The 18827-nt window shown below is 60.2% G+C and overlaps 1 protein-coding gene across 2 annotated transcripts in view; it reads right to left on the bottom strand.

Annotated features, from left to right (window-relative positions):
• The window catches only part of CELF5 (CUGBP Elav-like family member 5), a 41215-nt gene extending 22396 nt beyond the window's left edge, over positions 1-18819 (bottom strand). The window contains exons 1-2 of one of the 2 annotated variants that reach the window (XM_014528008.2): positions 18681-18819; positions 9741-9823 (exon numbers count right to left, since the gene is read on the bottom strand). In XM_014528008.2, coding sequence (XP_014383494.1) covers positions 9741-9823; positions 18681-18690 — 93 coding nt within the window. In that variant the 5' untranslated portion in view covers positions 18691-18819. The remainder of the gene's footprint in view (positions 1-9740; positions 9824-18680) is intronic. The other variant, XM_025196468.1, reaches the window with a different exon arrangement.
• Positions 18820-18827: the final 8 nt, after the last annotated feature.

Genomic DNA, 18827 nt, shown 5'->3' with positions numbered 1-18827 from the left:
GGGCAGGAGAGACCCCCCCCACGGCTTCCCAGCGACCCCCCGCGGTCCGAGCCCCCTTCTCCCCGCCGGGCACCGCGCATCCCGGAGGGACGTCTCGCCGGGTCCAGCAAGGCGGCGCGCCTCCCCCGAACCGGCCCCGGCAATCTCTCCAGCAGTGCCACGTCTCAGACCCCAGAGGCAGGTCGGCCCCCCCAGGTGCCGGTGATGGAGCAAGCGTGGATTGCCCCCCCCTGCCGACCGCCACGCGGCCACGGGCCCGTCTCATCCTCAGCCCGGCACACCGGCGGCACCTGCTTTCGCGGGCACGGGGCTGCAGCCACAGCCAGCCTGACCACGGGACACGCGGCCCCCCTGCACGGGCGCTCATAAGCTCGAGGGGGGTTGCAACAGCCACGTTTCCTGCTTCCACCCTCTCCAGCCAGCCCAGTCCCGCGGCGCAGCGGTGACGAGGGGACCTGGTAGCCTGGCTTCCCCTTCGCCGCGATAGGAGACGTGGGTGGAAATGGAGAAGGCCGAGAGCCTCTTCGAGCAGCCGGAGAGCTTAATGCTTCCAGCCTGCACCACATTCATGGCAGAAGTCCCCTGGTAGACCGAGACAGCAGGGCCTCGTGGGGACTTCCACCATTGCCAGTCAAAGGAACAACCCACGCTTCAGCCTAGTACTCGCATCACAGCCCTTGGCAATGGTGGGTGAGCATCACTAACCCCATTTTACAGAGGGACGCACTGAGGCCTAGTGCTGGGGGGGGTGACTTGGCCACCCAGTGAGAAGGGCAAGAGCTAGGAGGACAAAAGCTCTGTCATTCTGCAGCTGCCGTGTCCCGCTGCATTGGGGAACATCCGTGTGCACACGCCGAGGCCCACGGACATGGGCAGCCAGGTTCATTTATGCTCCACTGGGTGCAGGGGCCCATGCACGCAGGCAGTGCGGACATCATGCATGCAGAGAAGCACACAGGTGTGCCACGCATACACCTGGACATGAATGCAGGAACCACCCAGGCACATAGATGCATGCCCGCATGCTCATGCCGCACACCCGTGCACATGCATGTCCTGTGCACGCACACACGCACACGTCGCTCCGGGGACTTCTGCTAATGATTTACGAAGCTGAGCCCGCCTGGCCGCCCGAGCTTGATTTTCCTCATTAAATTATTTAGATGAGCATTAAAAATTAACCTATTTGTTCATTTCTGAAGACTCTCACATTAACATTTTGCATGTGCTGCCGGGCCAGCGAGGGCCGCACCCCCCGGCAAACCCCCTAAGGCACTTTGTGAAGTGCCCTACCTGGCATGACTGGCAGGCAGCGATGGCACTGCCACGGCCGGCTAGTATGCTCCCAGGGACGGGACGTCGCTCGGTCTGTCGGTCTCTTCTGTCCATCTCGCAGGCATGGGTGTGAGTGTGGGTGCTTCACTTCCAAATCACTATCACCCCCACTTCCTTGGCTCCCGACCCTTTCTCAAGACGCGCGTCCTTGCCCAGCAAGGAGAGGCCTGCTGGAGGCTGGCAGGAGCCAAGTGCCATCAGGCCCTTTCCAGGCACGGGGGCAGACAGGGGATTGCAGATGCCCAGCACTGGGAGAATGGCCATTCAGTCCAAAGAGGTCCGATGTCCCCTCGGGGGTCCCTCACTGCCTTCCCAAGAGCAAACCCCCGGAGCATGGGCTCGCATGCACAGGATCTTGTCCCCAGCGGCGAGCAAGAGGCTGAGCATTTGCCACTCAAAGGCATCATTGCTCCTGGAGCTTTCTTGGGGGTGAGCAGCCCCCCAAAGCTGCCTTCTCCCGCTGAGACAGGAGCCATCCCTGCCTGCCTCCTGCGCCTTCGTGCTGGAAACCCCCGGGCTGCGGAGCGGGAGGGAGGGAGGGAGCCAGGCCCCAGGGGCCAGGAGGGCTTGTTCTCTATTAATTAAGCGTAAGTGATGTAGAACAGCCCCTCTGGTGCGACCCGGGTAACCCGGTAGCGTTAAGTGGGTCAGAGGCAGACACGGGTGTTTGCGCATGCACTCGCACACAGGCACACGCGCGCCGCGGGCACTGGCTCCTGGGAGACCGGCTTCGGGAGGAACGAAGAGCATTCGGAGACCCGGGCAGCAGCCAGCGTGGCTTGGTCGCGCCTGCCCATCTGCCCAGAGCCCCGCTTCGCAGCCCAGCAAAATGCCCGAGGATGGGGACCCACTTGCCTGGGAGGTGGCTCCAGTGGGGCCCTGGCTGTGGCTGTGGGCTCTCCATCCTTGGAGGTTTTTAAGACCCAGCTACACAAAGCCGTGGCTGGGATGTTGTAGTTGGGGCTGGTCCTGCTTGGAGCAGGAGGTTGCACTAGATGTGACCTCCTGAGCTCCCTGCCCACCCACATTTTCCATGATTTCTATGATGGAGGGTGGAGAGGCAGGGCACAAGCACGGTGTATCAGTCCCGACTGTCCCCAGGGGTGTGAGTGGAGCTCATTCTGCCCGTGGCACCTCCTCTGAAGCCATCAGGCTGCCGGTTCAGCCATGAGCATTGCTCTGGTCCCTCCAGGAGTATTCAAGAATGTCCCCTCCCAGCCCCATGTCTTCCTGCTACAGGAAAGTATCATCACCCCATTTTACAGAGGGGGCACCTGAGGCACGGGACGTGCCCCAGGTCCCTGCAGCAGAACCGGCCACAGACCCCAGGAGTCCTGGCCGCCCGCCTCCTCGACCGGGCCTCGCTCCACCCTGCACGACGACTGGCAGGAGACAGCCCAGAAGGGAGCCTTGCTCTTTGGGGACTGGCAGCTCAGGACTCGGTGAAAGCAGGTTGGTTAAGACGCAGCCGAACGACCCTTTGGCCGGAAGATGCCCCAAGGAGGTCTGGAGCCAGACCCTCTCTTGAGCCATCTCCTGGGGCACCCAAAATAGATCACTCGAGGGTGCTGGGTCCGGGATCAGCCGTGTCCCGCATCCCCTGAGCTCCCTCGACACCTCCTGCGCTGCTGGTATTTGAAGTTTGGGGCATTCGCCAAACCCAGATCTCAGCTGGGGCTGCAGCGCTTGGTCTCAGATGCAACCCAGGGCGGTGGTCCTTTGCTCCGGGCTCTTCTGGTCCTGATACCTTAGTGGAAAAGTCCTTTTGGCCCCTGAGCTCAGCTGCAGTCTGGAGAGGTAGCAGTCCCCTTTCTTCTTTTTGGGGTGTATGAAGGTCACCCCCCACCACGGGGATCGAGGGGAGAAGAGAGGTGCCGGGGACAGCACCTGCATTTGGCAGCACCGCGGCATGGAAGAGCTCTTGCATCCACTTTGGGACCTGAGATACCCCCGGCTCTTGCTCAACAGCAGCGAGGCATCAGGCGATGGGAGATCTGGGGCCAAGGTATTACCTCCACATCCGAGCCTCCTGCAGGTAGTCAGGAAAGGGTTTTTTGGTTTTTTTGATGAAATGCCCAGCAGAGCAGCTTCCTGCAGGAGGTTTCTCAGCTCTCCCCCTCCGCAGCCACCCACCCACTGCCCACGTCCCACAGGTGCAACATTTGGTGCCAGGAGTCACCCCCGCGTCCTATCTTAGCGGCGCCAAAGAGAGCTGGGGATGCTCCTTCGAGATGTGCCAGGGATGGATGACGAGAACCGAGCTAGCCCCGCGCGGCATCCCATTTCCCTCTGCCAGCTGATGAAGCATGAGCCCGTCGCCTGCACCGACTCCTTGCTTTAATTCGGGAAATTCGAAAGCCCCCTGGGCTCCCGCCTGGATGACTGGCCCAGCCCCGGCTCTCCTCCGGTCTATCGAGCATCACCGTCTGGAGCCCAGATGCCCGGTCTCGGGGATGGGCACAGACGGCTTTGGGGCAAGAGGGGCTTTTGCCAAGGCTGGGAGGGGGAACGGAAACCCCCGCTATCTCTGCAAGGACGGCGCCACGCGGGCAGCCCGAGGCGAGGAAATTCGGCGGAGGTACCCGATGTTCTCCGATGAGCTCAGCTGGAAGGGCTGGGAGATGCAGCCGCACCTGTTACGCGGTCCCCCCCGCCCCCACTGCGACTTAATTACAGTGATTGGGGAGAGAGGGGTCTCTGCTAATTTAATGTTCTTTTGTGGTTGAGAAACAGGAGGCCGGTGGTTGTGTGGCTCAGAACTAGGCTGTGATGGGGACCTCTCCACCCAGGGCTCTCCATACAGGCCTTAATTAACTCCCAGTTCCCATGGCAACCGCTAACGGTGCCGCTCACTTCCTGACAGCCAGGCTGCTGCAGCTTCTGGTTCAGAGCGATGCAAACACAGAGATAGAAAAAAACCTCCTGTGACAACAACACACAAGGGGGGGATAAAAAATAAAAAAAAGCAAAAAAAAAAAGCCTGGGCCATAGGAAATGCCCTGCCAGGGTCCACCCTTGGCACGTGCACGCTCGGGCAGGGGGCCGCAGCATCCGCGCGTGCACGCACCAGGCTGGGCAGCAGCACACGGCTGGGGAGCATGTCACCGCGGTTGGCAGCGTGGGCGTCTTTGGAGAGGAACGCGCGTGGGGTGCGTTCGCGCGCGTGGGCGCGAGGCTGCCGGCATCTGGGGGCCGCGCCTACGCTCCGTGCCGCGGGGAAGCGTGAGCGCGTGGGGAGCCGCGAGGGCCGGGCCCCGGCGCTCCCGTGCCCGCGTGGAGCGCACGTGTGCGCGCTTCCAGGCCGCGCAGGGGAGCTCCTGTCCGTCTTTCGCTCCGGGTATCTCTGCCACCCCCCGTGCCCAGGTCACCGGTGAAGGGGGCGGCCGTCCCTACTCGCTCCGGACCTGCCTTGGACCCGGTGTCCTCGTGCCGTGGGGCTGCCCTAGCGCGCTCCCTGCATCCTCTGCCCTTCTGCTGATGCATCTCACCTGGTGTCTGGTCTCTCCGAGCCCAGGGATGGGGACAGCAGAAGGCAGCACAGGCTCCCCCCCGCCTCTGCCCTGCCACCAGGTCGACAGGATCATCTGCAGAGCCCCCCTGCAGTCCAGTCTCACCTCCCACGCCTGAGAAGCTCAGCAGGACGTACATGGAGGGGGCAGCCCCAGAGGTTACCGACTCCTCACCCCGTCCCCGAGCCACCAGCTCCTCCTGGATCTCCGCTAAGCCGGGTGCATCGTGGCCCTGAGAGACAGGCCTAGTGTTGCTCTCGCCCGTGGGGTGAGACCAGGAGGGAGGGGCGAAGCCGAGCCCCTGTCCCTGCCCTGCGGCACTGCTGCTGCGTCGCTGCCCGGCTCCTCGTGCCCATCCGCGGCAGCTGGCTCTGCTGCCTCTCACCCCCTGGTGCATGCCCAGGAGCTCTCTGCGGCTCCCAGTAATTTTCCAGCCCCACGTTCCTTGTCCTTGCCGTGGCCGCGAGTTTCCCCCACGTCTCCGTGCCCCCGCCGCTGCTCTGAAACCCGCCCCGGGTCCCAGTCCGGATCGATACCAATTTCTGCCACTTGTCTACCTTTCAGCAAGGCCCTGCTTTGTTCTGCATAGAAATAAAACTGTAACTGTACCTTGCCAGGAGAGCCACGCTTTCCCCCTCCCCTTCCCCTCTTCTTCTTCAGGAGCAATTTTATGCAATTTGCAACTGTCTGGCTGCAAATGAAAAGAGACACAAAGCGTTTCTGCGAAATATTGAAAAGCTGGCTCCTTTTCCTTCAAATTTCACTTAGTGAGAGGCTTTAACTTGGGCGTGTGATCACTGCATGTCATTAATAACCTCTCCGGTTCCTTTCAGAAGCCCGGGCACAGTCACAAAATAAAAGGCATGGGTTATTGAGATATAATATCACCTCAACCAGCCAGGGATAAGCGCTCCGGGGAGCAGGGAGGGGGGGACGTGCATTGCTCCTACATGCGGGCCGGCACCGGAGGAGTTCGGTAGCTTCGGGGCTGGATTCTCTGCTGCTCGGATCCAAAGCTCCCGTCTCCTTCCAGTGCTAGAGAGATGCTGCTAGACCACCGCTACCCAGGCCAGCAAGCTGCTCGTGGGAAGGGAATGGAGCTGCTGCCCATTTCGATCCTTGGATGATCTTGGATTTTGCAGGAAAGATTCCCTCTTGGCTCTGCGGTTTCCCCGTTGGGGATGAGGAGCGGGAAGTCGGCAGCCAACCCTTGCAGGGCACAGCTGCGCTGACCTGGTGGAGATGGCAGGCGGACAGAGGGTGAACCTTACCCACTCTGCCAAGGAGGGAGTAGGCGTACGTCCGCAGCTGCTGTGTCCAAGGGCTCTGGGGCCAGGATCAGCCGTGGCGATCTCCATCCCTCTCCATGCACTCCAGACCCCGAATGCAATCAGGGGCCTCTTCGCCCGTCTCTTAACAGATGTCTCCATCGGAGCTAACCGCCCCGCCACTGCTTCCTCCAGCACCTTGCCCTGCTTTTCATCGCCCCATCTAGGCCTGGGCTGCCTTAAGCATAAATGCAGATCCTTCAGGAACCCCGTGCCCAGAAAGATGAACTTTTGTCCACCTGCCAGTCCACAGCTCTCCGAATGGTGCTCTTGTCCGGCGGATGGTGTCGGGCTGAGGGGCAACGAGCCCACCCTGGCTAAGCTGGAAGGTGCTGGTTTGAGATTTCAAGAGCCCCGGAGGGACAGAGAAAACCTGGGTCAGCAAATGTGGTCCTAACAAGACACCTTTGCCCTCCAGGGACTGAGACGTCATCGTGGTTGGGTCGTTCAAGGCAGGAGGGTCTGTAAGACGCTACCCCGTCGAGCCAAGGACAAGCCAGGAAATGGAGCTGAACCTTATCTGCCTTGAAAGGGTTGCATTTCTCTCGTGCAGTCAGACCGGCTGCCAGGGCGTTATACCGGAGAGGCAGTGCGCTGGAGCCCCCGGGTCACGCTGCCGATTCCCTTTGGCATCCAACCTTTGTCGAGCCCCCAGCCCATGGTCGTGAACCCCCAATATCGCTCTCTGTGCTGACACAGCCAACGTAGGGAAGCAATAAATGGCACCCGCGGTGGCTGCTTTTGAGATGTGGGCAGTGGTCCCCTGCAAAATGCAGCAAAGCCAACACACTCACAGGACCAAGTCCTCCCAAAGACGCCCACGCTGACAACCACGGTGACACACTCCCCAGCCGTGTGCTGCTGCCCAGTCTGGTGCATGCACACGCGGGTGCTGCAGCCCCCCCACTGAAGCATGCACATGCCAATAAATGCCCATCGGATGATAAAAATCCAGCCACAATCCGGCCTGTAACCAGAAACCTCTGGAGGGGAAAAGCTCCCTTGTTCCTTCTCAGTCACTTATATGATCCCAGCCTCTCTCTTTCAACACTGCAGCAGGTGGCCCTGGGCACAGGTTCAAGTCCAAGGTACCCTACATGGACACCATGAGCCATGCTAGCTTGCGATGCAGAGAGGACCTTGTCCTCTTTACTGCAGCCACCACTTGCAACGCCAGTCATGAGCAACGGGCAGCAAAAGGGGCAGCGTCTTGGGCCCATGGCAGAAGGACAAAAGCCCTGAGCCCCAGGGGACGGTTGTCACCGTGTCCGTGTCTCACGTCCGCCGTGCGAAGCTTCTGGATGAGCTGTTGGTTCAGGGCGTGATGTTTTAATGCCCTGCTGTTGGAAGCACCAGGCCTGGAGCCTCCGTTCATCTGAACGATTGCTCTACCCCACCAAGCCACGGTGCAACCTCCCCGCTGGGCCAAGATGTCTGGATTAGGAGGCGGAGAAGCCAATGTGTTCTCCGTGGACCATCCTAATCCCTGGTTTCTGCGCTGACAACCTGCGAGTGGTGCATGTCGAGAGGCACCTAACACCTCCGGCCCCAAGCGGCAAAGGCTTCTGCCTGCTGACATGGCTGAGTTGCTTCACAACAGAGACAGGGGGTAACATTTCCCCAAGGTGCCTAAGTCCTGCTGGCTTCCCGGAGCAGACGTCCCCCAGCTGCCTCATGCCTCTGGAAGCCTGTACGTCCTTCTCCGGCGCAGCCGGGCCTATCCCCAAAGACAATTAAGTCAAATGAGATTCAAGCAGCTCTTTCTCTGCACTCTCCTCCATGCCCTAAAATAACCTGGACCAGCCACCGCCAAGTCGGGCGAACGCAGCTTCCCAAAGAGCCTCCATTAGGCTGTAATTAAATCACGTGCGCCTTTCTGCCCTGAAAAGCAAACACCAGCCCACGCAGAAAATGAGCAGCACAAAGCAGGGGGCTGGGCGGCGGTTAGGGAAGGTTTTGGGGCCGGAAGGGGTCAAAGGGGGCAGGTGGTTAAGGATGGTGTTAATAATTACTCTAGCTCTCTGTGAGCTCCTAAGTCCCCGAGTCCTGCCCCCGGCTTGCTCAGACCCCGGGTGCAGAGAGGATGCAAGCCCAGCCTTGCTTCTCCTGCCACCAGGCAAAGGGCTGGCACAGGGAACAACCTCCTTGATGGGGCCAGTCTGGACCACTGCCCTGCAGGGCCAAGCCCCGGTCGGGAACGGCGCTCGCAGTCATTTGGGGGCTGCGAGGAGACGTGCAAGGCGCAGGCGCTGCTGTGCAAACAAGTCCTGGGCCTTCGGGGAGAGGTCTCAGCCTCTTGCATTGGGATGATAGGGAAGTCGGGCGGGAAGGAACCTCGCAAGATCCCATCTCATCCAGCCCCCTGCTCCAGGCAGGGTCATCCCCGACTAAACCTAGCCCAGACAAGCGTCCATCTAAATTCACAGGGCTACTTTTTCCAATGCTTGACCACCCTCATGGTCAGGAAATTCCTCCTCTCCAACCTCAATTTTCCCCACTGAAGCTTAAGGCCCATCGCTCCTCATCCTGTCCCCTGCAGCCCTGGACAAAAGCCCATCTCCATCCTCTGTAATCACCCTTCAGGCATCTCAAATGCCCCCTCGGTCTTCTCTTCTCTAGCCCAAATCACCCTACTTCTTCCAACGTGTCCTCATAAGCCTCGTTTCCCCACGGCTCTACTTGTGTTCCTCTGCACTTGGACTCTCCAATCTGTCCACATCCTTCGTGAAGTCCCCAAAACTAGACACGGGACTCCAGGTGAGGCCTCACCAGGGCTGAATAGAGGGGAATCATCCCTTCCCTTGACCTGCAAGCGACTCTCCCGCGAATACAACCCAGGCAGCTTGTTGGCCTTTGGCAACAAGAGCACGCTCTTGGCTCATATTCAGCTTACGGTCTACTGTAACCTCCCGGGCCTGCTCCGCAGTGCTGCAGTCAGCCACGCACCCCCACTCCATATCTATGCGTGCGGTTATTTCGTCCCAAGTGCAGGACGTTGCACTTGTCCTGGCTGAACTTCATCTGATCGATTGAGGAACATTTCTCCAGTATACCTGGGTCGGTCTGGATCCTAACCCTGCCTTTCTGGAGTGCCTGCAGCTCCACCCAGCGTGGTGCAGCCACAAATTTGCCAAGCATGCACTGCACCCCGTCCAATCATCCAAATCATTAATGTAAATATATTAAATGATACGGGACCCTGGGGAACCCCACTTGATACCCCTCCCAGCTCTAGCCATTGCCCCATTGATGACTATTTATTGAGCGCGATGTGTCGCTACCGCCCTAGAGACAGTACCAGCCTCTTGGGCTACATCTCCTACCTGTCAGCTTGCCGGGAGCAAGGCGATGGGGGCAAACAGCACCGGAGCCTATTTTACAGACAGAGGAACTGAAGCCCAGAGCAGCAAAGTGATGTGTTCGAGGACACACAGCCACGCCAGCAAGCCCAGGAACTGACCCCACAGGTTTGGCCCCCGTTCCCTGCTCCAACCGGCCTCTTGGGTGCGTGGTCCCGGCCCAACCCGACAAACCCACAGAGCATCATTCGTTCCCCGTCGGGCCTTACCCCTGGCAAAGTCTTCTGTTCGTGGAGCGCAGTCTGGGCTTTGATGGCAGAGTCTCTGGCACAGTACGTGAGAAACGCGCAGCCTGCGGGGGAGACAGCAAACGCCAAATTAGATGCGCAAGGGCCAGCTCGCCTCCTCCCCATGCAGCCGCAACGGCAGCGTGCATCTCTGGTCCCTGGGCTACGGGACTTCCCCATCCTCCACCCAGCCCGCGGCCCGCTGCTCCGAGCCCCCGGACCGAGCGCAGAGAGGAGCAGGGCAGAGGCAGTGCTGCTGTCAGGCCTAGGTTTTTATTTAACATCTTTATTCATTACCTGCAATGAAGTGGGGGGTGAGGGCTTGTTAATGAGAAGCACAGATGTTGCTAAATTGGGCTGTGCTGTGAACTCCAGGGAAGAAGCACTCCGGAGGAGCAACACGGCAGGACCAAGGGGCCCAATCCAAAGCCCACCGGAGCCAAGGCAAAATGCAAACGAATGCATCCGATGGTCAAACTGGCCTGAAAGTCAGGGAAGGAGGCTTGGAAATCAGCAGCAGGGCCAGGGGTTTAGATGCAAGTGGGCCACGGCCAGACTTTAGGTTAAGAAGCATCATGTCCCGGGGGAAAAGGAAGCCAGGACCCCTGGCCAGAACAGCCTCGGTTCCCTGCTCCCTGCCTCCGTCCCGCTACCCCGACACACGCGCTTGGGTGGAAACACTGAGCAACCCGAACATGAACGCTCCTGAGGCTGTATCGAGCGGTCAAAATACGGGGCAGATCTTGACGGTCTCAATTAAGACTGGACCGATGTCTCTGCCCAAAATCCTGGGAAGAGGTGGGGGTCGCCTCTATGGATTTAAAAGGCATCAGGGCAAAGCGGGGGGGAATTATTTAGCCTACAGAAGAGGAGACTGAGGGGAGATTGAATAGCAGCCTTCACCTCCTTGCAGGGGGGCTGCAAAGAGGATGGAGCTGGGCTGGTCTCAGCGCGGCAGACAGGGCAAGGAGCAATGGGCTCAAGTTGCAGCAAGGGAAGGTTAGGTTGGATATTAGGAAAAAAATTATCCCTAGGAAAACACTAGAACAGGTTACCCAAAGAGGCAGTGCAATTTCCATCCTTGGAGGTTTTGAAGACCGGGGTAGACAAAGCCTTGGCTGGGGTGATGTAGTTGGGGCTGGTCCTGCTTGGAGCAGGCGGGTGGGCTAGATGGGACCCCCTGAGGTCCCTTCAACCCTCCTTGTCTGTGACCCTATGAATTGTTTCAGGGATGGAGCAACGGGATTCAGGGATGGAGCAACGGGACAACACCGAGGAACTGGCTGGTTGTGGAGTCGTCCCGCAGGGAAGGGCAGGGAGCCCAGGACCGCCAGCCCCATGTCACGAGTCCGGGAAGAGACTCCAGATGCGCGTTCCCTCCACCCTTTCCGTCCCTCCGGCGGCTCACTGTGGGCCAAATTGTGTCACAAAGCGAAGGCAGAGCTGGCCCTCCCGGACACATCTCTGTGCCAGAGCAATCTGGATGCGCTCGGCCCGGAGAAGGGACCCAATCCCACCAAGCTCACGTGCCTCGCCACCCTTCGCTCTGCTCTCTTGCATTCGGGTGCAAACAATTCCAGCTCGGGCGAGCAAGGGCGGCAGGACTCGGCTCATTCAGCCTCGTATCACGACCCCCCGTTTCTATCCCAACCCGAAGCGAAGAGCGCAGGACATTTCCCACTGGAGAGCTCCCTTATCCCCTGCGTGGTCCCAAGACAAAGCCTCCTTCAATACGCTGCCTCCGCCAAGTAAATATACCTGACCCTGCAGCTCTTGCTAGAAAAAAAATAGCGTGTGAATATTAAACTTCTCCGACAGGCAATTAAGAGCCTTCATTGCCCAGACAGAGAATGGGAGATGAGATGCACCACGTCGAGACTCTGGCTTCCCAGCTAATAGACCTAAATGTCACGGGACCAGCAGAAAGACGGACGTACTCGTCTCTTGGGATCCTGGACAACCCAGCCACAGCTCTGAGCGCAGGTTCAATTTTCAACAGTGCCGAAGTGATTTAGGAACCCGAGTCCCATTATTAACATGGAGGTAGGTGCTTGGGAGCACAAGCCTTGTGTACAATGAGGCAGGGGGATGGCACTGAGCACACCCCACCCATGTGAATCTGCAATGCCCAAACTCCCAAGGGGCTCAGGGACAGGGCGAGCACCCAGGGGCCCGCTGGCTTCAGATCCAGGCGCTGCTCTTCCCCTTGGCACGTGCAACCAGTGTGCGGTTATTTCTCCAGCATTTCACTGGTCAGCACTGGCGAGAGGGGCCCAGAAAATTCAAGCCCTTGTTAATCCACAGGAGACACGCGGGCAGCGCAGCGGACAGAGAAACCTTCCAGCCATTGCCCTACCGCTGTGCCCCCGCGCCAGCTTGGAGGCGCGTAGGGGGACAAGGCAGCAGTTAAGGGTGGGCGCGCGGGGACGGGGAGCTGTGCCAGGTTCAAACTCATCCACACCAGCACCAGGCAGACAGTGGCAGAGCGGGTCCCAGCGGTCGCCTGGCCCGGCGCGGTAGGGATGAGCTGCCACAGGTGCCGAGCGCTGCAAAGAGAAGCTTGCAGAAGCGCACGCCGGCCCGATCGCGAGCATCCACCCCGGCTGGTGGGTTCATAGACTGAGGGGCTGGATGGGATTGTGGAAGATCATCGGGAACAGCCGCCCGCGCTAGGCAGGAAAGACAACGGTCCGGGACAAATGCAAGAGGCAAGTAGTTTTGCGGGTGTTATCCCATCCGTTGTACAGGCCCTGAAGGAGGAGACTTGATACCCAAAAGCCTGGCTCTGTCTCCCAACTGTCCAGCCAAAAAGATCACCTGCAAAGCACTCGGCCTCTTGCTAAAAAAAACACGCTTTCACTACAAAAACCAGCCGGACTCTTGTTTGCATTTCGGATCTCCCAGTTTGGGGCATTTTAGGGGAGCCATCGCAGCCAGGAGATGGGGCTGGGTGGGATATTTTCCAGGCCAGCTCCCTGCTCTCCCCTGTAATCCAAACACACTGGAGTTTTTTTTCTTCTCATCCTGCTGCTCCGGCACAGCATTAAAAAGCTTTTTTTTCTCCCTGCACGCCCCTGCTCGGAGGGTGAAAGACATCTGTTTGTTCCTCCCCTCCCCCAAGCCCGGGCGAGCATCGCAAGAGAGATACAGGCAGATTTGGCAGCTTTTTCATGCGTGCTTGTGCTGCACGAGACGGATCAAGATGGGGAGTCTCCAAAACCATAAGAACGAGCCCCATGTTATCCGAGGTGAGCGTGCGCGAGCAGATCGCCCGCGGGTCAGGGGTTTCTCTTCCACCGCTGTGGCGGGGAGCGGAAAGCACAATCGCTGGACCAGGGCTTCATTGCAGCGATGACTTAGCCTGCTCCCCGCCCCCATCCTATGTACCTCTGTCTCCCTGCCTGCAAGTCACTGCCGTCCACTTTGCAACCACAGGTGGGAGCAGCCTGCTCGGACCGGGCATCCTTCGCCGCGCCCGGCCTCCACCGCTGGGCACGCTCCGAATGGCATCCTGGGTCCAGGCCTGGGGCTATTTTTAATATCGAGCAAAGGAGATTTTAAAAAGCAACTATGCGGCTAAGCAGGCTGCAATCCAATCAGCCCCCGGTAATTCGATGGGGAGGAAATGGCCAAAGAGGAATGGCAAGCGGAGGATTGGAGGCACCGAGGTCAGCGGGAGTTTTGCCAGGAGCTTCAGCGGAAGCAGGATCCAGCCCCGACACCCAGGCGCAGGGTCCTTGTTACCTGCGGGTTCAAATATCCAGTGGCAAATGTAACGCTCGCTGCCACGCATGGGGCATGGGGAGGAAGTCTTCCCTGCAGACAGCCCGGCAAGGAATGGGGAGCGGAGCATCGCCCCGTCCCCAGGATGCTCGGAGGGGCTATTACCCAATTCCTTCCCTGTCCTGGCAGTGGCCGTGCCCTCAGCCCCGTCTTTGCCTATGCCGCGCTGGAAGGTGGTCTCCGTGTCTCGAGTTTTGTGCCTTGTACTTGGACGTGGGGATTTTGGAGCAAACCGTGGCCTGGAAATGCCGGAGCCTGGACCTGGTGGTCCAGCGGGCTTCTCCCGGCCCCATGCCCCGAACCAGATGCTCGCACCCATCCACGTATTGCTGCTCCTCAGACTTGGACCAGATCTTGAGTTCTTCCAGGTGTCAATCCTGCATCGATCCTCACCGAAAATACAGGCAGGGATGGGGTCAGGGGCTCGCAACCTCCTCAATGCCTCCTTCAGCGGCTCTCAACCCCCTTTGGAAAATGCCAGCTCAGAGCTTTGGCTCCTTTCTCGACTACAAAAAAATAACAATACCAAAGCAATTCTCCTCTTGCAAAGGCCTCAGGCAGACTTGACAGAGCAACAACGTTTCGACGGTTCCTATCTAAAATCTCCGAGTTTATCTCGAGAAAGGTGCGCGGGCATTTGCGTACTCAACGGCGCTACTATGGCAAGGCACCCTTAAAAGGATCGCGCGGCGCGTCCTGGCTGAGAATCGCTGGCCTAGTCACAGAGCAACAATCCTCCCTTGTCCTTCGAGAGATTGTACCTGCTGCAAACTAACTCGCGATTTAATGCCCTGCCACCAGCCATAGGATGCCAGATGCATCGCCCCTCTCGCCTATGCCTTTGTTAGACCCATGTCTTCCCCCCCGACGGTGCAACAAAGCCGTGGGAAAGCTCATGCAGGGCAGGGGCAGGGCAGTTCCTCCACCCCGACTCGGGGACCCCACATGTCTGGGGGTGGCAGGTCTCTCAGGCTCCTGCATGCTTTCTCTGGCCTGACCACCTCCGGATCTGAGAAGAGAGCCATCTCCCACTGTCCCCGACCCACGCCGGGGTGGGACGTGCGCGAAGGTGTGAACGGGCGGGAATTGCTCGACGTGGGATCCCAGGAAACGTCCCCCATCGTTGCTAACGCGGGTGGCAGGGCGAAACCACGGCTCCCACCACGTCCCCTCACCTTGCTGAGACCCGGGAGGCAGCGGGGAACGCTGGCGGCTGTGGGATCCTCTGCTTTTCTCCAACCCCACCTGGGTGGCATCGGTGTTGGAAAGACCGGCAATTCCCCCAGCCCAGCTGGGCGAAGGCAGGCCCGAGTGGAGGACGGGGAAGAAGATATCCCCAGGTCTGAATATTTGTCCTCAACAACTCCTCAATGTCTTAAATTCACCTCCAAAATAGACAGCTTGGCCAAGCCCTGCCACTCTTGGCTCCGCGCTGGCCCGTGGGTGGAAGAAGCTGAACACGGCTGCATCCGGACTGCACTTGCCCGGGGCCCACTCACCAGCTGGGATAGCCCCCAAACACCCAGCGGGCTGGAGAGACCCGGGAAGCAGCCAGGCACCCCGGGAAAGCGAGAACCATCCCCGGTCCACTCGCCGGTTCTTGCGGGAGCTGGAAGAAGAGGGCAAAGCCAGGCTGCGAGAGCCTCCTGCAGGATCCCTCAGCCCCGGCTGAGACGAAGAAAGAGGGCAGAGGCCACGTCCAAGCCGTAGCACGAAGGCGCCCATTAGACGTGGCTGTGCGAGGGTCGATTCATCCTGATCCCGTACTTCCCCGGCCGACAGCACCTAGCCGTGCTGGAGCCGCCAGGCACCATGCATACAGCAATTAGTTCATTAAACCTCCCAACGAGATAAGGGGGACTCGGGCAGGCGCTGGGTGTTTTGCAGCCTGCAGCCAGGCCCGGGAGCTCGGGGCAGAAGGGAGGAAGGGCAAGCAACCACAAGAGCGAGGGGGAGAATAGAGGCCTGCTGAAGTTAATGCCCCCCACACTTCTCCAGAGCAGGATCGTGGAGGGTTTCCAGCCATCGGGACCTCCGTCGTAGACAGGCTCATAACACCTTTCCGTGCAGCACCTTCCCTGCCGAAAGGATCCAGCCTTGTTCAGCTCAGCCCCCCAGGACCCCAGCAAGCAGGAGCCTTGCTGCAAATGGGTGCCTTCAGCCCGGCTCCTGGACCGGGGATGATTGCCCCCAACTGCTCCCATTTCTTTCCTCCTGGATTCAAGAGAGGATGGTGGCCTGCGAGATCCCCAGCGTGCCAAGCTGCCACGTTGCTCGGTTATCGGCATGCCCAAGGCCCGAGCAAACAGCACAGGTGGAGAAGGGGCAGGCAAGGCTGGAGGCTGCCCACCGCAAAGACACACACCTATTTGCATGCCCACGCCGACACCATCCCTCCTGCCTGTGCCGTACCTCCCCTGGGGTTCGGCTCGGCGTCACAGCCTCTCCGCCCCGAGACCGCCAGGAAAGCCAGCCGGCAGCAGAAACCCCCTTTTGCCCAGGCCTGGGTCCTTCCAGGCCGAGATCTTTCTTTCCGCTCTCCCCGCTCACGCGCTCCCGGCAGCATGTGCTCAACACACCTCCCCTCTCCTCCCGCGGCAAGCACGGCTTTAAGACAAATATTGCCATTACCATGTAAATGCATCGGTGATTAACATAAATAGAAAAACTGCATCGTGACTAATGCCAGGGGAACCAGGGCAGCGCCGGCTCCCGTACAGGTTGTTGAGGCATTAGCGCCGAGCCACTAATGCGACCGTAGAAGCGATGCACCAGAGAACGGGCACTACCGGGAGGCGGGAAGCTGCCCGCGGCTGCGGCAAGTCCGTCAGGTCTCAGAGCAGGAAGGGAAGGAGGGCATTACAGCTCTGCAGCTTGGAAAATTGGCCCCTTGTTTGGAGGAGGTGGGGGGGATGTTCTCACTTAAGCCACGTAAAGTGCATTCAACGGGCACCTTCTAAGAGCGCACGTCATAATAGAGAAGAGTCATCATCATGAAACCTGTTACTGGGAAAGCAGCCCAAACTTTATCTTGGCATACAGCAGGGCAGGAAGAAGAAACAGAAGCCTTGGAAATAACCGGGTAATAAATGCCGCTGGCAGCCTGGACTTGCAACCCTGCATCCCTGGAAAGACGACTCGAGAGCTAGGCACCACCCAGGCCTCTCCCCAAATGTCAGCGCCAGCTGGGGCGGGTTTCTTGCTGCTGGCACCCGGCGCTCAGCAGCCAGGTCATGTCGCAAGGATCGGGTGAATGCCGGCGCTGCCCCCCATCCCCGATTTCCACATCCACATGGCAGATCCCTGACCTCAGCCTACACCCGCAGCCTATATTTAACGTGTCGATTGTAATGAAATGTGCCGTGGATTCACGCTCCCGCCCCATCCACCTCCTTTCTGCCTTTCCAAGCCTGGCTGCCGGCAGATGGTAACAGGTTTGCTCAGAGACACAGGCGCGCGCCGGCCCCCGAACCGACGACAGGCTGAAAATCGCCGGCGAGAGAGATGCGGTTGCGGGGCCGAATCCGTGGGAGACGATCTCCCCGTTCCTCCGGAGTCCATTCAGGTCCTAAGCGGGGATACACCCCCATCACCTTTCCTGCTGTCACCCGTGGCTCTGTCTGGCTGGTCACCAGCACGTGGCCCCGGGGACTCTACAGCCTTGGGGGCTTAGCTTCTGCTTTCCTTTAAACTCACCAAATCTACCTCCCACCCCGCGAACAGCACCACGGGAGCATGTCACAGAGCACCCCAGGGCGCCCGGGGCCATCCTACTCGCTGGCAGCTTCCATAGTATCTACGGGCAGTCCCTTATCGTCTGGTTTTGGACGTGCCAAGCAAACAGGCCTTCGGCGGCTAGGGCACGTTGGAAGACAGCTCGTTGAATCCCTTCCCAGCCTTTCCAGGGGGGTGAGCGCACCCTTGGGGGCAGGCTTGGGCAGACGTGGCTTCGTTGCGCCCAACGGAGCCGGATTCTCCCCACGCGCCGAGCCAAGAGCGCCTCGGATCTAACGAGCCGCACCCCAAGGGCAGCTAAACGAGCTTCCCCCCAACTTGTTGGCAACCCACGGTGCCTGCAGCCAAGAGCAGCTCAGCAAAGCCCTTTATCCACTGGAAACAATGGACTGGCAGATTATGGTGTTTGTCAGGCAGGTTTGAATGCTGCAGCATTGCCACAGCCTGGGAGCAGGTCTGAGGCCACAGTGCCAGGCCCGCGGGGCCTTCCTCCGCTGAGCCCGCCGAGCCTCCACGGCCTCAGCCCGGGCCACCTGCATCCCCCCGCGGCCCACCGTGTCCCACGTGCCAGCCCCGAGGCCCGGGGAGCTGAATGCAGAGGGGGTGACATGGCTTTTCCCACTCCCCTGCATCACAGAAAGGACTGGCAGGCTGGGATTTGGGTGGATCGCTACAGCAAGGAGCAGGGGAGCCCTGGGCTCCTTCCCACCCCCCTCCAGAGGCGGCCCCCTGCCTTCAATCCATGCCCCCCACATCCACTCCCACCCGCACGGGGAGCAGGACCCGGCGAGAACCCAGCTCCCCCATCTGCCTGCTTGGCAAAAGCCGACAGCGTCCGAGCATCCCACCCGCCCTCCCCTCGCCTCGCCTCGCCTCGCCGGGACCCCCGCGGCGCGGCCCAGCTCGTGCCACCGCCCGGAGCGTCCCCGCGAGCAGCTTCCCGGCTGCGTGGGAAACGGAGTCGAAGCAGGCTCTGGCTCCCCGGCCCCATGCCCGCCCGCGCCACCTCCACGCACAGACATTTCACAGCGATGCCACGCCGCTAATTGCCGCCGGCCGCACAGGTTAATTAGTGCCTACGCGAGGAGCCTCAGGGCCCCCCCGCCGGCTTCCAGCAGGACCGAATGCGACCGCCTCCCATGGCAACGGTGCCCGATGGCTCGGGCTGCGTGCATGCGTGTGCAAGGGGCTGCCCCCCTTCTCCGAGCATCGCGGGGCAGGGGGGTGCAAGGCACCCGGGGGGCGGGAGGAGGACCCCCAAGGTGGGGCAAGGGGGTCCCCCCCCACCGCTCTGCCCTGTCTTGGGAGGTCTCACGCGTGGCACCCCGGGGCCAGGGAGCGGGCACCCCACGGGCCCCTGGCGAGCCCCCCGGGGCGATGCTGCGGGGCAGGGGCGGCGCTCACCCTTGTGCATGCCGGTGTAGCGGTCCTTGAGCACGGTGAGCTCGTAGATCTTGCCGAACTGCTCGAAGAGCGGCTTGAGGTCGCGCTCCTCCAGGTTGCGGGGGATCTGCCCCACGAAGAGCTTGATGGCATCCACGTCCTTCCTGC

The sequence above is a fragment of the Alligator sinensis genome, unplaced genomic scaffold, assembly GCF_000455745.1.
Source record: "Alligator sinensis unplaced genomic scaffold, ASM45574v1 scaffold1295_1, whole genome shotgun sequence".
Classification (NCBI taxonomy): domain Eukaryota; kingdom Metazoa; phylum Chordata; order Crocodylia; family Alligatoridae; genus Alligator; species Alligator sinensis.
Note: the sequence above shows the minus strand (reverse complement) of the source record. Positions and strands in the feature narration are given on the sequence as shown.